Raw genomic sequence first — 15,068 nt, 5'->3', positions numbered from 1 at the left:
TAAATAATGCACATGCACTATGCATTTATTTATATATATGTAGGTATTGCATACATTTTCATTCAATTACTTCATACATACATACGCTTTCACATGTATGTTCGTATGCTAAAGCATGCATACAAATGTACACACATATACTGAGCACCCATTTAGACAGCTAACTACTGAACTGTATAGGCGTGAATGTATGTATGTGCATATGTGTGAATATTGACATCTCTGCATACATGCATGTATGCCTGAACATGTACCTACACCAACACATAAGCATATACATACATACACTTTTACGAACACTGTATGCATACGTATAAACTCATACAGATATGCCTAAATAGACGTGCACATACACACGTGCATATGTATGTATGTGTAGTTTTGCATTATGCATTTATCGCCGACTGACAGTTTGCTAAGTAGGAGGAAATCAACGATCTGTTTAATAAAATAAGCTATGAAATTGCATAAAGCTGCCTCGGCACCTGCCAGGTGTGTATCGTGAATTAGCAGCTGTATATCCTGAGTACTATAATTCTGACAATTTTATTTTTCATTTTCCGTTTTTATACATAGATATGTATTTAGTAAACAAATTCAACGAATTTGTAGCATAATAAATGCACTCCGTATAGCATTGATTCTACTAAATAACTCACATTAACTTTATTTTGTACGATACATAATAACGGCTACTATAGGTACTATATACATTTGCCTTTAAAAAATTGCATTAACATTCTTGTAGTTGCGATCCCAATAGTTGCCATTATAAATCCAAGCTTCACTCTTTGTGTACGGGTTGTAAGCCTTTTTGAACCATCTGAGAAATGTATGTATGCCCATTAAAATAAAATTAAACTTGTATATCACAAATATACAAAATAGTTTACCTTGGCCCAAGCTCATCCGAGTTTTTTTCTTGTTTTCTATAGTCCCTCTGCTGTTTTTCCAAACGTGCTTTCTCCCTTGAGGCTCCATCTAAATCGCCCTGCTCCAAACATAATATATCCGGCCGTAGTCGTGCGTCGGTGGGGCAAAGGGTATCTGGTGGTTTCATATTAGACTCCATTACATTCAATTGCAGAGCGAAGTTAGTGAAATGATAATACTAAAAAAATGCATGGAATATGAAGTAGTTTTTAACGAGGATTAGTATATTACAATTGCTGAGGCTCAGGTGCTGCTTTACAAAATGATTGGAATATTAATTATGAGGTAAATATATAGAATTAGATTTTCGAGAAACTGAAATTTAGAGGAAACTTTACATAAAATTACAGTACATAATTTGAATTTTCTCTTATCCTTACATATCATACATAAAATTTCTTCAAATATTTAGTAAAATATAAAAAATTTTATAATTACAGCAAGCATTAGAATTAGAATCAAATAGGCTAAAAAAAAGTCTGGTTACCTCGCTGCTATTAGCAGGTCTTGGCTTACACCTCCATAGTAGTATAGAATTGGGCAAATTCAGACTAATATCCGAATCACTTCTGGGCAGCCCATCGTTGGTTTCATTAGGTGTGAACTCCTTGTCCTAAACACGAGTATAAATTTCAATAAATTTCTTCCAATTTCTCACTTTACCAATTGGTCCTTACCTCCTGTAGAGATAAACTGCGAAAGGAATCCAATTTAAAACTATTTAATTTGGAAAACATTTTGCCTTGAGCAGCATTATGCGTGGAATTACAATGTTTCTCTTCCTCAATTTTCTTCTCCTGCTGCAGGTGCTCCTCATAGTCTTCCATCGAGCAGCACTTCAAGAACTTTGTCCACTTGCCATAAAGGAATAGAAGTTTTTGCTGACTGTAATGAAAATATTTGAATAGAATTATAAACGTATTTTCTTTGAAATAATAATAATTCAATATTTATTTATTTACTTTTCATCCTTGACAAAGCCTTCTACCCTGTAAAGATCTTTGTCTGAGAGACCTGATGATTTGAAGGTTAATGTTGCCACATGTCCAGTGGCATGGTTTGTGATTTCTATGGTGCCATATTGCTCAATCCAAAGTTTTCCGACAATAATATTGTGCACACAACAATTGACATTACTCCATGTATAGGTTTCGTTCCATCTGTGAAAAATGTTTATGCAAATATTATAAATATATACAGTTTTAAAATGAAAAATCGAAAGTATTTAACTTGTTAAGAAATTCGGAAAAAATGTTTAAACGGTTTGATTGATGATTATTGATTACTACAAACATTTTGAATTTCCTAAAGAATTATTGAATTTTTACAAATTGGCTTGAATACAAAATTGTTTCTGTCTAAATTAGTTTTATAGTAAATTATATGAATTCATGGTTACAAAAAGAAATAGCAAAACTATTTTATATATATTTAAAGCAGGCTTAAAACTTTTAAGGTTTGTCTAGATCGATAATGGTATATCCCCGAGAGCTGTGCGATGTTTGTTGATTTCCAGCGGTGCAGACGATTTCCAATTTATCATGAATTTCAATAAAAGAAATAAACCATGCAGAGATGCCAAAGTGATTTGCCACTTAGCTTTAAATAGTTCATTGCTTCTTGTTCTTTGGTCCCGTTCAGTTGAGACACTCCCAATGGAACATCTAAATCACTTTTGTTCATAGATCATTTGACAGCGTTATCCCACGGGTAACTTGAAGCATTTCTTTCTTTTTATATTGATTTTGACTCTGACGTAGATATTATTCAACTTAGGGCAAGTCTTACACATCTATCTGTATTATTCTAACTTTTTAGCAGATTTACATTTAAAGTTTAATAGAAAACTCTGAATACTCACTTAGGAAACTCGACAGTAACAACTCCAGTTGGACGTATCTCAACGTTTTTTCCACTAAATTTAATTTTCGGATTTATCGAACCGTAAAAATTAAAATCGTTGGATTCTGCATGAAATGCAGATATCGGTGGATGGTGCGAGACCTGCTCGCAGACAATACGATAATTCTCTCGTTGGAGCTCATAGGTTTCGCCAAGGATCGGATTGAACGGCTTGCCCAGTCGATCCAAGTTGGAAGCCAAGGCCGATACGGCAAATGCTGATGATTGAAGAAGAAGTTTTTTATTATTTAAATATATTTTTTAAGTAATTAAAATAATAAAGATTTGCGTACTATTTGGGATTCATAATTCTAATACAATTGATTTTATTTCTGATTTTTACTCACCTGCCACATATTTCATGCGATCCACTGGATTATCTTGGTGGGCAGCATAGGTCAAGACATTGGCATATTCCATATATTCACAGATTCGTTGTAGGAAGCTTAACGGTTCATTCAACTCAACTGGCATGGTAATCTTGCTTAAGTCCTTTCCAATACAATTTTTGAGGACCGACCAAACACTTATCTTTTTTCTGGATAACATTGGTGCTGGAAGTTCGCGACTTATAAAAAAAGAATAAATTAGGCTTGTATTATTGAATCGTTCACATACTTAGTTTTATCTATTTACTTACCGGGCAATATATTCATTATCCGCACTTTCTGCCATCTTGCTTAATATAGACAATTGTTGTAGGGTCTCAAAAATAAGGCAGCTGAGAAGATATATAGAAAAAGATCTGATTACCATTATTAACTGTATAAGTTAATCAAATGCTAATCACTAACCATCGATTATATATAGGTGGGAAAACGCATGCAATAAAAACACGCAGCTAAATCTGTAGAGTGTTTCTGTGATCTCAAGTTGTTCTTCCTTTGAGATTATCCGAGTTAAAAAGGCAGGAAGAATGCTTATAACAATGCTTATGTGTTTTATAGCTTTATAAAAACAAAAATATAAATGCAGCAAATTTTTAGCTGTTGCTTTCCACTAATATTCGATCTCACTTAAATTATATATATAAGAAAAATCAGGAAATAATCGTACTGGCTTTAACTTTCATGGAATATAGTGAGGACATCACTTTAAAGTGCAGATAGATAGATAGATGAAACATATATCCAGCCATTTTAAACGGCGATGTTTACAGAACAGAAAACCCGCTATAAAATCTAAGCAGTTGTTAAAGTTTTAAGCAAATTTTCGGTAAAATAGAAGCGATACAATAAATATAATATTATAATCTTTAATACATTTAAAGCCTGTTTTTAGATAACATATTAATATAGAGAACCCTTAACCACTGAAAGGACACTTAAAGGCCATAATCTAACAAGAATATATTGAGCCAATTTTAATTTATAATAAATATTTTTTAGCCAAAACAAATATACATATACAGAAAGCACAGAAATATATAAAACGACAAACAAAAATAAAAAGGACGTCAGTATGAGTTCGTTTACTCGACAAATCAATATTTCGTCTCTTTGTTGTTGAATGCTAGGCACAGCATGAAAAATATAATAAAAATATGGAATAATAAACAAAAGCTTTATGTAAATGTGCATGAAGCTGTTTTTATTGTTTTATTAAACAAAATTATTTTAATTTCGTTACACTATATAAATTATATGTTGTACAGAAAACTTTATAAACTTTTTTTATTGGTAAAACGTAAATCCAATATTTAAATTCGAAAAATACATACATAAATATTAAAAAACAATTTTCACTTTTATGTTTCTTGTCTGATTAGATTAAACGAAAATTTAAAACTTTGTAAACATTTTCGCTACTGCAAAGGTAGCTGTTATGATTTTTTTTTTTATGGGAGCCACTTAATTAAATCGACTCGCGGTGCAAAAGCTGACTTTGCGCAGTTCTAGGCGATAAATTGAAGTAGCTTAGAGATGCTTCAAATTTATCGAACAATACAAATTTTTACCAGTTTGATTTCCAGTAAATATTGGGGGAGCACAGTGGTTAAAAATAATATATAAATAAGTTTATAAAATAATATTAAAAAACAAAAGAAAAATTAATATATAAATTAATTTAAGAAAAAAGAATATGTCCAATGCATATTTTGAAAATAATAATAAAAACAAAATAAAATAAATATAGTCGTATTTCATTCATTCAGAAATGGCATTACCTACCTTCCTCACACCCATTAAAAATCATGAATCATCATATAGGTACACGTGTATATTTTATGTCGTACATTCAATATTGTTATAATGCTTAAATTAAATATAAGTTGATTTAGTGTTTAACAATATGACGTTCAACATCTAAATGTACAAAACATAAATCGACAGATAACATTAAAACTAATCCAGAAAATTAAATGTACACTTTGTAGTTTATGATATACTGGATAGAGATAGAGAGCGAGTGCTATCAATTTACAAGATGCTGGCATCTTTATCAGGAATGTTATGTAGTCCGGTATCTGGATTGGCCCAGTAGTAATAAGGGGGACCTTGGCTAAAGCAATATTTCATATCGAGAGGTTCGCCATGGTCAACGTAGTACATAAGGTAAAAATTGCACATTTCGTCTTCATTTGTCGGGCTGTAAATAAAACAGAACAGAGAATATACACATTAATTAGGCATAAGCAAGTATTTTAATTAATTCTATTTTAGGCTGCAACGGCACTACATAAAATATATGATATATAGTCTATATGAGTAATCTTACCCAATTTCTGTATTACGGTGCCGTGTGCTTTTCATAGTACATCGGGCGGCGACAAAGTCACCCGTTACGATTGGCGAACTGTCCTCGACATTATAAAACATTTGCGGTGTCAACGGATCCCTCTTTCCAAGCAGCGTCCACTCCTGAACGCCCCGTGCATTTGACCGAACCCTATATCCAGCAACAACCTTACCCAAACCATGGGTATGCGTGCGATATGCGAAGGGATGAATTGTTTTATTCTCAGTTATCTCACAGGCGGCCTCCATGTGCTCCGTCTTCATGGGAGGAATAACGCCGTCGGTACCTAACAGCAAGGTACCAGCCAATTTTGTGAGACTGTAAATGAAATGAATTCAAATAAAATAAATCTCAGCTCATTTGATAAGAACACAATACACTTACGGTTTTTCCGTATACTGTAGAAAGATGCCCGAATCATCAGTGGAACCATCTAAATGAAATATTAAACATTTAATATAAACCAATTTAATGTACATATTTATTTTCTAATCTTACCTTTGAATTGATCAACGTGAGCGTAATGCACCTGCAGGACCAAATATTTAGTTTGCGAATTCTTTCCCACTTTAAATCCGACACCGGGCGGTAGATCCAGTCTAGGCGCATCTCTTGCCCAGGCATATAAGATCTAATAAAAGAATAATAATATAATAATTACTAATAATAAATGTGATATTGATGGATTGGAAAAAAATCTCAATCTAATCTAAAAAGTTCAATAAAGATGTTTAATAAATTGATGTAATTTCTTTTGTGAGCAATTGTCGTACTTGCGAGTGTGACTGAGGTCCACAAGGACTTCCAGTTTCTTCCTCAGTTGACTTTGACATTTCTCCACAGTTCCTGAAATAATGCAGTTTAGAGATTTTGTTGACTTTTATTGATCAACAAAACTTACCAAGTAAGTCTTGTGCTTCCCGGTTCACCGCATCCATAAAGCAGCATATGATGTGCCGTGTTCATAGTTGCGTTTGGCTTGTAACCAACTTTAATAAAAATACAAATGATTTTTAATAAAAACCCCGTGGAACTGCATAACATTTATCATTTTAACATACCAATATAGTATGACGTTGTTGGGTCGACTTTGATAGGGGTGCATAAATACAGATCCGGCTATATAATAAAGATTTCATTATAATTGTTAAATAATTATATATGTGATGCATATTTATTTATTTGTATAAGTTGTTAGCGCTTATGAGTAACAAACTTGTTCTATAAGGTCAATTGTCTTTTTTCTTATATTAACTTTTAATAAAGTTTCTCGTCATTCAAATCTTCTTGGTTCTACTTATACATTTATACAATGAATCAAAATTGAATTCATACTAATACATACGTAAATAAGTACAATAAAATTGATTGCAACCTGTTAATACAGGTAAAAACATCTGTAATTCGCAAAAATATATTTCCTGGTATTGCTCTTGATGATTAAGTAGATTATAGAAAGAGTGTATTTAAAATTTAAAGAATCTGGAACCTGGAGCATAAAATAAATCAATTTTTATCAAAATTGGAGACTTGTTGGAACGCAGGCAGTTTTGTGTACTACAGACACCTGATGATGTAGGCCTTGGATAATATGAAATATATTGTGCAAGGAAACGGACGACTACAAAATACATACATACATATATGATTAAATTGTTTTTTTTTTTTTAATTTTATCAATGAAATTAAGGGTTTTAATATATCTAAAATGTCTCCAAATTGAAACCTGTTTTAATATAAAATGATTTTTCCCATATTGAAGTCGTAATAAACTGTTGAATGCCATTTCAACAGTGTCAATATGTTATCTGCAGTGATAAGGGAATATGCCAACAAACAAGCTAGGGGATTTCCATCCATATGGTAACGTTTTGCGTCAATTCAAACCAAACAAATTGCATTTTAAATTTATTTTCAAAAATCGATTTTCTTTTATGCTCGGACAGACAAAAGCCTTATCTATACACATACATACATACACAAAATATACGCGCGCAGCATTGATAATAATTGTTTTGAATGCAACTACATGAACATATTTACAACATGAAATGTTTTGCTGCTTACAGTTTTTGGAGAAACCGATGGCATAAGGAATGGAAATGAGCCAGTGAGGCTCTCGGTTTTATCTTGGCCATAATTCCTTGCATCTTCTGAATACGTGTGCAATTGACGATCCACCAGCGCAACGGCTGTTATGATATTCCACAGAAGTATGTAGGAAACACATTTGTATTGTGTCATTTCAACATGAATATTTATTTACGTTGCGGAGAGATTCAAGTTCTTGAGCAAATGACTGCTTGCTCTCATTTACTGAGACATATGTTTTTTAAAATTATTTGGTCGTTTTTCGCAGTATACAATGTTCTCCACTAGAGATGAGATGCCACGCACTGTTTGCGCATTCTTATAGCGATGATCCGCTTTCGATTAGGATGCTGCTCAATAAAAGCTATCGATATCCAATAATTATGTTTTCCTAGGCATATGCACTAAGAAGATTACAAAATATAATACATATTATTAAAAGAATTGCGGTAAAATAGTTTTACTTTTAATTCGAAAAATTACTGATATAATTTGCTGCTCATACTTATTACAACTAGAAGCGAAAGCTAGTGCCCTAATTGCATATTTCACCATACATGGATATCATTAAATAACACAATAATATTAAAACAGCCAGATTACAGAATTTTTAGGTAATAAAATTATTGGTGTCTTTTATATTAATTTGCTTTAATGCTGGCATTTCGTAAATTCACGATGTTTTGAATTAAATTGTTATGATGCGATATACCGATATACCAATGTGTTTATACATATAAAGATATACATCGATATTTTATTAAAAATCGATGCATATTGAGCATCCCTAACATAGTTTCGGAATTTATTGTATTGTTTTAATAGTTAATATCTCAACTTTGCCGATCATTGAGTAAGTTTTACAGATTATTAAATATTAAAGTATTGTAATTTTAAAACAAGTCATTCTAATGATTAACACGAAACTCCTAATAAACATGAACGTGCGCATTAATTGTTGATTAGTCAATTAACACTTGATTGAAAATATAGTCAATAAGAATTTGATGGCGTTTGGTAAGTTAAAATGCGCGATATTCATTCATTAGCCGCAATCTAAACATTAGTAAACAAGCACAGCAGAGGTAAGCATTGTCTTTGCTTTTGGAAATACACAAAATCGAAATGCTTAACACATTTTATGAGATCAGAAGGATCTCCACACAGAACAAAATTTGATATTTTGTAATATGGCATAAAATTTAGAAAGATGTTTCCCTAAACATTTAATGTGAAATATCAACTCATTATAATACAAAACGAAATTCTCCAATTTACATAAATATGATTATGAGGTCTGGAAATGTTTGTTTATTTTAGTGCAGAGAGCTATAATTAGAATTTATAGATGGAATAGAATTTCTTAATGCTTCAAGACTAACAAATACCCTGGGAGTTATGAAATTCAGAATTCCAACTGGTATTTTCCATGTATTTGTAATTTAATCTTAACGTTAGAACAAAAATAAACAATATTTATTTATTTTTTCAGCACAAAATGGACGAAAACTTGAATTCCCTGACCGACATTGAAATACAAAGGAAATTACAACAATTTGGATATGCGAATACTCCAGTGACTGAAACAACAAGGCCCATACTTATCAAAAAACTAATGAAACACATTAAAAAGGAGAAACTCCAAAGAGTTAAAGTCAATAATTATGTACTCTACTACAATGATAAGCAAAATACACATCCAGCAATTCCAATACAGGAAAATCCAAACATAATTGACAAGGAGCATGAGAACAATAAGATTAATACACGTCTGAGCTCTTCGCTAACGCACCGAAATGATGCGAGTGAGAGCATGGGAAAAAGTTCGAGACTATCTATGTATGCGCCACCGCCGCTCTTAACGTCTCATTATGAAAATGAAAATGAGCCGCATTCCTTGAGCATTCATAGCCGAAAACCCATATATCCAGCCGAGAAGCCAGCCCCATATTATAAAATATATGATAAATCAAATAATTGCGATGGAGGTGTTGTTAACAGACTCCTTAGCTTTCGCGATGCCTCGATTAAGAAGAAGATCATGTTTAAGGATGGATACTCGGCGCATTCATCGAAGACATTGATGCGAAATGGGATTATACAGAAACTGCTGTCATTTGATCTGCGATCGTTTCTTAAAAAACCAGATGCTAGCCAATATATAATACCGCCTGTACTTATTGGGTCGCTATTCATATTCTTGGCATTGATTTCTGTTCTATATACGGCAAAGAAATTCGACCTTAGTCCCATCACACAAACGGATATCAAATATACCATATGTAATATGAACGACATAGATCTCCGTGGATCAGCTCAAAAAGTGAAATGCATTAGCGAAGATCAGTTCAACAAGGCATTGTATATATGTAAAGAACTCTTTGGGTATCTGAATGAAAGAGCACGACTTCACCATTGCATAAGCGAGGATCACTCTGCGACGCTTGAAATGAATGACTTCAAGAAGGCATTGAGCCGGAACACTGAGATACAAAATGGTAATCTACACAATAAACTCTTAGCTACGCAGTACCTAATTGCGCAGAATCCGCAGTGGATGATAAAGACGATTGTATCCACCTATAACTCAACAGAACCAACAATATCGTTTGAGCTTATCGAACCAAATTTACCACTCAAGTGCCTTATCTTAAAGAAAATGACACGATTTTTCACAGTTATTGGATTGGTAATTCTCACAATTGCTGGATTTTTCCTGATTTATTTCCTGTCCTCCCTTTATCGCATGAAACAAAAAGAAAGTCTACAATTAACGGAACAGTTTAAGAAGGATATCATCAATGAGCTGATGTATCATAGTACACATTCGGAAAATTCGGAGATCATAATCAATCAATTGCAGGACAAATTGCTGCCACCTCACAATCGATCAAAAGTGATGAGTGCTTGGAACAAGGCCCTGCAGCAGTTGGAGGCAAACGATACCCGTGTTCTCTTTGGGATGATAGTACGAAATGGAGAACAACTACGCACAATTACATTGAATAAAAACATTGGCAACAAGGACTTCAGCACATCAAAGAAATGGCAAAGTTCCGCATTTGATAACTCGAATAAAATCGTCAACCCGCCCACATCTTGCCTGAAAATTCGCCACATGTTCGACGCGTCCGAAATAAAGGAACCAAACTTGAAGCAATTGATAGTCGAATCCATATTTGAAAAAGTCGGACCCAATTGCAACATATGCGATATCCAGCTGGACACTCAGTCCTGCTGCGTGTACATTCGTTGCGCTAGCGAGGCTGACGCTGGCATTGTGCACAATGAAATCAATGGATGGTGGTTTGATAAGCGTCTGATATCTATTAAGTTTCTACGACTTGAGCGCTATCTGAGTCGCTTTCCAAAATCTCTGTCCAACTCTTTATATTTAAAATCTTCTAATGTTAACTAACGTCGTATTGTATAAATTCACTAGAAATTTAGGATATTCAAACAAAAAATATATACATATTAATTTTTGATTTACCAAAATAACTAACAAGGTTTTTCTTTGGATTGGATTAAATCAATTTTAAATTTGATTAAAGGTTACGCTCGCGGATAGATCCGAGAAAAACTAAGCTCAAGCAAAGGATTATTGTACCTGCAGATGCACACTTACTCTTTCACAAATGAGCGCTGTGATTTCGTCTGCTGCTGAGCTCAAAAGCAGAATTTCCCTAGCTCAAAGGCACCAATACTTGAAGAAATGTTGAGAACTATGGAGAACGCTATAGTTACTCCAACACTCCATTTAGCTCCATGGAAAATGTCATGAGATGTGAATCGACTGCTTTCCAGAAGGAAATCTGATTTTTTTTTTTAACTTAACTTACATTTACAGGAATTATACACATGTCTGGATAAAGTTGATATCTAATTTGAAATATTATCTATTTACTTTAGATAATGTGATTTCTGTTAAACACTCGCTTTATAAAGCACTTGAATAAACAGATTTTTAACAATTTTGAATGTAATTTGAAAAGATTTTTATTTTAAATAAATATAAACAAAAAAAAACAATTGCATGACAGAATTCAATAACAAATTTATACGTAACCTAAGAAGTTTAAACCTTATACATTTAATATTTATTATTATTACGTCAATGACATTTGGTTACACAAACATTAAGTACTAAGATGGGCATTCATAAAACTAAATGGCTGTCAGAGTTGAACTTAAAGCATTCAGATTGATCGTTGACTAACGATTTTTAACATATTTACAAAATTTACAATAAACAAAACAGCTCGGCGCTGCTCGTGTGCATACACTAAATGTTTTATACAATTTGTATTTCAAGTATTTTTTTTCTTTTTGGTGTCCTGCATTATAACTAACTTATTATAGATGGTACGTAGCAAGTCTCCTGGAACTGATAAATACATAATTCGTTTATCCTCTGTTCCTCCTGTTCCTACACCACTTATTAAAATGCTAACACTTCATCTTCAGCCAACTGTTTGCCTTTAACAATCTCGCAGGGCTCTGCTCATTTTCAGTTATTCAAAATATCCTTTGTGCAGACGGTGACCGAAGAACGCACAGTCAACTACAGCTGATCTTGAATCATAAATTTAATGTTGACTAGCGCCAATACAAAGTTAATTTTGTAGCGGCAAGCTAAGAACTTAAATTGACAATTTGGTATATTATTTGAAATTCTCTTCATCTGGCAAGAAGTCATGAGAAGTTGCTGTTACAGATGTTTCTTCATCGCATCCATTGCTTATCGTTCTTATAGTTCATTTGACTTTAAATGAACTGTTTTATGTTAAATGCTGTTTGAATCCTCTGCTGCTGTTAACTTGGTCATATCTGGAACTGTAGCGCCAACTACACATGTTGCTGCAGTTAGCTAAAGCTGTTCCAACTGTTGCTTTTGTTGCTGTTGTCCTAGTTGCTGATAATGCTGCTCCTGCTGCTGCTGTTGCTGCTCATGCTGCTGCTGCTGAAGTGGTTGCGTTTATTGACTCGTTGGCTGATGTTACACTTGATCTATTAAATCATTTTGTTTGTTCTGTTTGTATGAAAATACCATATATAAAAATATATGTAATAATTGTATGTACTATACAAATTGACTAGAATGATTTTGAACTTACCTTTTCATTGAATTTGCTCAATTGCTCGTCGACAACTATCATTTTTTGCTTGAATTGCAACCAATTGTTGCTCAATGTGGCGACATGAGAAGTTATATTTTGAAAACGATCCAAAAGGTCTTCCAACTTTGTCTAAAATAAATAAGTAAACAATAATTGTATTGAAGAACATTATAAGCAAAATATACTTACTTTATATTCCATTATCTCGCCATGCAGTATGTTAATTGTTTGGCTTAACGTGTTATTAACAGAAACAATTTGGTTATTCACATTGTTCAATGTATTTTCCATAGTTTCTTTGAATTGGCTAATATCCTTTGTATAATTTGCCGATGAAGAAGAATTCGCTTGAACAGTGGATAATTGACTTATATTGCCCTAAAAATAAGAATAATGTATGATAAAAGAAAATGATTGAAAATAAACACTTTAAGCTACCTTCAAAATATCCGTTTCGAGTTTAAGGCTTTTCTGATCATCGACGTAATTATTGAGATGTTTCTTTACCACTTCCATATCGGTAACAACGGCCTCCAATTTGGCTCCAAAGTCAGCAACAATCTTTTGATCCTGGCCATAGTTCCGTTGTGCGTTTACGGTTGCTTGGAGGCTGCTTAAATTGGCTCCCAGTAATTCCACGCTTTGAGTCAAATCATTCAATTGATATATAATTAAAGACTGATTTTTTATAAGAAACGACGTCGTCTCATGCCACTGCTGAAGTGTATCCGGAAATACTTTGCTTACGGCCGAAACTATTTGAAATTAAACATAAAATAAATTTAATAATATAATTATAAGAATATGTAAATACAGTTGATCAAAAAATTATAGTACAAGGACTGAAATATCCCTCTTTGCCAAATTTTAAATTCATTGAGTTCCAAGTCCATATGTGCGTATAATTTTTTAATCAACTGTAAAAACATGAAATAGAAATAAAAACTTGCAGTGTTTCTTACCTTCTTCAAATTTTTGTTGATAATCGGAGATTTGCTGACGCAAATCGAAGTATACCCAATATAATATGGACACAAAAAAGACTGTTGCAATGCAGAAAAGCGCGGGACCACACTTGCGGATATAAATTTGCTTCTTGTTATTTCGTCGAATGCTCGCAACACTCATCTAAATCAAAACAAAGGCGCATGACATATGAGCATACACACATGCATACATACATGTGAATTTACATTCAAATAGTTAGCCATAAAAACACAGTTAGATAAGGTTTAATAACTAAGATAATCAGCAATATATTTAAGTATATTTACCCATGCGAAATCATCAAGGTCATCGGTTGAGACTGAAAGCAATTTATCCTGTGAATTTATAGTACGGTGGGAGCCTCTTTTTGTCAAGGAGTGCGCAACCAGAGCATCGAGTTCTTTCCTTTTCTTCATTTTCTTTCCTCCACCGGAACGTAGAGGAACTTCAATAAAATGATTGCAGTCCATACTAAAATATTTATGTGCAATTACTGTATGGTGTAATTGCTTAAATTAATTTTAATAATTCTGTTTACTAGTTCTATTTGTAAGAACAATCGATTTTCTGCTAAGCATGTTCAATGTTTGGATTAATCGATATTTTGAGAACACGATACATCGGACACTGTTGTAGTAGTTCTCGTGCTAGCACAATAGGTGCTAAATATGCGATGATTTATAATAAATTGCCGTTAACGCGGCTTTTGTTCTCTGATGTGATTTTTCCTGTGCTACTGAATATATGTAAATTAATACGTTTATATACTGATTATGAAACTATATTTATTTACAAATTCTATTTATAATACAATATATATCATTTTATGCACAAATTGTTTTAACCATATTTTCTATGTATTTCAATAGATTATTAAATGCTTTTCCTTACGATCCTTTTTAAAGCCTAAAAAAAAGAAAATGGCATGCACCACACACTCCCAAAGAAAATATTTTGCCGTTTCCAAATCAGTAAATACTCCAGATATATGGACATCTCAGATTACGCAGGGTACACAATCCTTAGAGATTCGGGGTCAGCCCACAAACTCGTATGGTAAGGATAAATCGTATGTAAAGGGATAAAAAGGCAGGCTGGAAGGAAGGACGCCTGAGTGACCTCTCTAACATACAGGCTTAATTTAGGCCCAACAGTCTTGGCGGTTCATAAAGGTTGAAGTTACTACCTTACTTTCTAAGATTCCTGACTCCATCGTCGAAAAGCTCCTGGCGATGATATTCTCAGAGATGACCTAACTCAATATTTGCTGACTCATAATTGTTGATCTACCGAACA

The 15,068-nt window shown here is 33.1% G+C and overlaps 4 protein-coding genes across 8 annotated transcripts; 1 reads left to right on the top strand and 3 right to left on the bottom strand.

The window, feature by feature from the left end:
- Window positions 1-637: 637 nt before the first annotated feature.
- On the bottom strand, window positions 638-4,728 carry LOC6579970 (oxysterol-binding protein-related protein 2). 4 transcript variants are annotated; one of them, XM_015164014.3, is made up of 10 exons: window positions 4,556-4,724; window positions 3,630-3,782; window positions 3,476-3,556; window positions 3,183-3,403; window positions 2,795-3,053; window positions 1,896-2,093; window positions 1,611-1,818; window positions 1,421-1,546; window positions 894-1,111; window positions 638-823 (listed from the first exon to the last, which is right to left on the bottom strand). In XM_015164014.3, the coding sequence occupies exons 3-10, from the start codon at window positions 3,508-3,510 to the stop codon at window positions 721-723; spliced, it is 1,368 nt and encodes a 455-aa protein (XP_015019500.1). In that variant the 5' UTR covers window positions 3,511-3,556; window positions 3,630-3,782; window positions 4,556-4,724; the 3' UTR covers window positions 638-720. The 4 variants fall into 4 exon arrangements, with proteins under 4 accessions (XP_015019500.1, XP_002005843.1, XP_043866685.1 ...); XM_002005807.4 differs by lacking the exon at window positions 3,630-3,782; XM_044010750.1 differs by lacking the exons at window positions 3,630-3,782; window positions 4,556-4,724 and having other exon boundaries at window positions 3,476-3,575.
- A 306-nt stretch (window positions 4,729-5,034) lies between these two features.
- On the bottom strand, window positions 5,035-7,985 carry LOC6579969 (peptidylglycine alpha-hydroxylating monooxygenase). Its single transcript, XM_002005806.4, has 8 exons — window positions 7,642-7,985; window positions 6,636-6,693; window positions 6,476-6,563; window positions 6,348-6,420; window positions 6,073-6,205; window positions 5,959-6,007; window positions 5,554-5,892; window positions 5,035-5,424 (listed from the first exon to the last, which is right to left on the bottom strand). The coding sequence occupies exons 1-8, from the start codon at window positions 7,816-7,818 to the stop codon at window positions 5,256-5,258; spliced, it is 1,086 nt and encodes a 361-aa protein (XP_002005842.1). The 5' UTR covers window positions 7,819-7,985; the 3' UTR covers window positions 5,035-5,255.
- A 437-nt stretch (window positions 7,986-8,422) lies between these two features.
- Window positions 8,423-11,166, top strand: LOC6579968 (inner nuclear membrane protein Man1). Of its 2 annotated transcripts, none has more exons than XM_015164013.3 (2): window positions 8,423-8,518; window positions 9,158-11,166. In XM_015164013.3, the coding sequence occupies exon 2, from the start codon at window positions 9,164-9,166 to the stop codon at window positions 11,081-11,083; it is 1,920 nt and encodes a 639-aa protein (XP_015019499.1). In that variant the 5' UTR covers window positions 8,423-8,518; window positions 9,158-9,163; the 3' UTR covers window positions 11,084-11,166. The 2 variants fall into 2 exon arrangements, with proteins under 2 accessions (XP_015019499.1, XP_015019498.1); XM_015164012.3 differs by lacking the exon at window positions 8,423-8,518 and adding an exon at window positions 8,634-8,682.
- Window positions 11,167-11,697: 531 nt separating this feature from the next.
- Window positions 11,698-14,355, bottom strand: LOC6579967. The gene is made up of 6 exons (XM_002005804.4): window positions 14,060-14,355; window positions 13,748-13,913; window positions 13,224-13,540; window positions 12,975-13,163; window positions 12,783-12,914; window positions 11,698-12,697 (listed from the first exon to the last, which is right to left on the bottom strand). Exons 1-6 carry the CDS (start codon window positions 14,240-14,242, stop codon window positions 12,665-12,667), a joined length of 1,020 nt encoding a protein of 339 aa, XP_002005840.1. The 5' UTR covers window positions 14,243-14,355; the 3' UTR covers window positions 11,698-12,664.
- Window positions 14,356-15,068: the final 713 nt, after the last annotated feature.

The sequence above is a fragment of the Drosophila mojavensis genome, unplaced genomic scaffold, assembly GCF_018153725.1.
Source record: "Drosophila mojavensis isolate 15081-1352.22 unplaced genomic scaffold, ASM1815372v1 contig_80, whole genome shotgun sequence".
Lineage (NCBI taxonomy): Eukaryota > Metazoa > Arthropoda > Insecta > Diptera > Drosophilidae > Drosophila > Drosophila mojavensis.
This window is presented reverse-complemented; position numbering and strand designations above follow the sequence as displayed.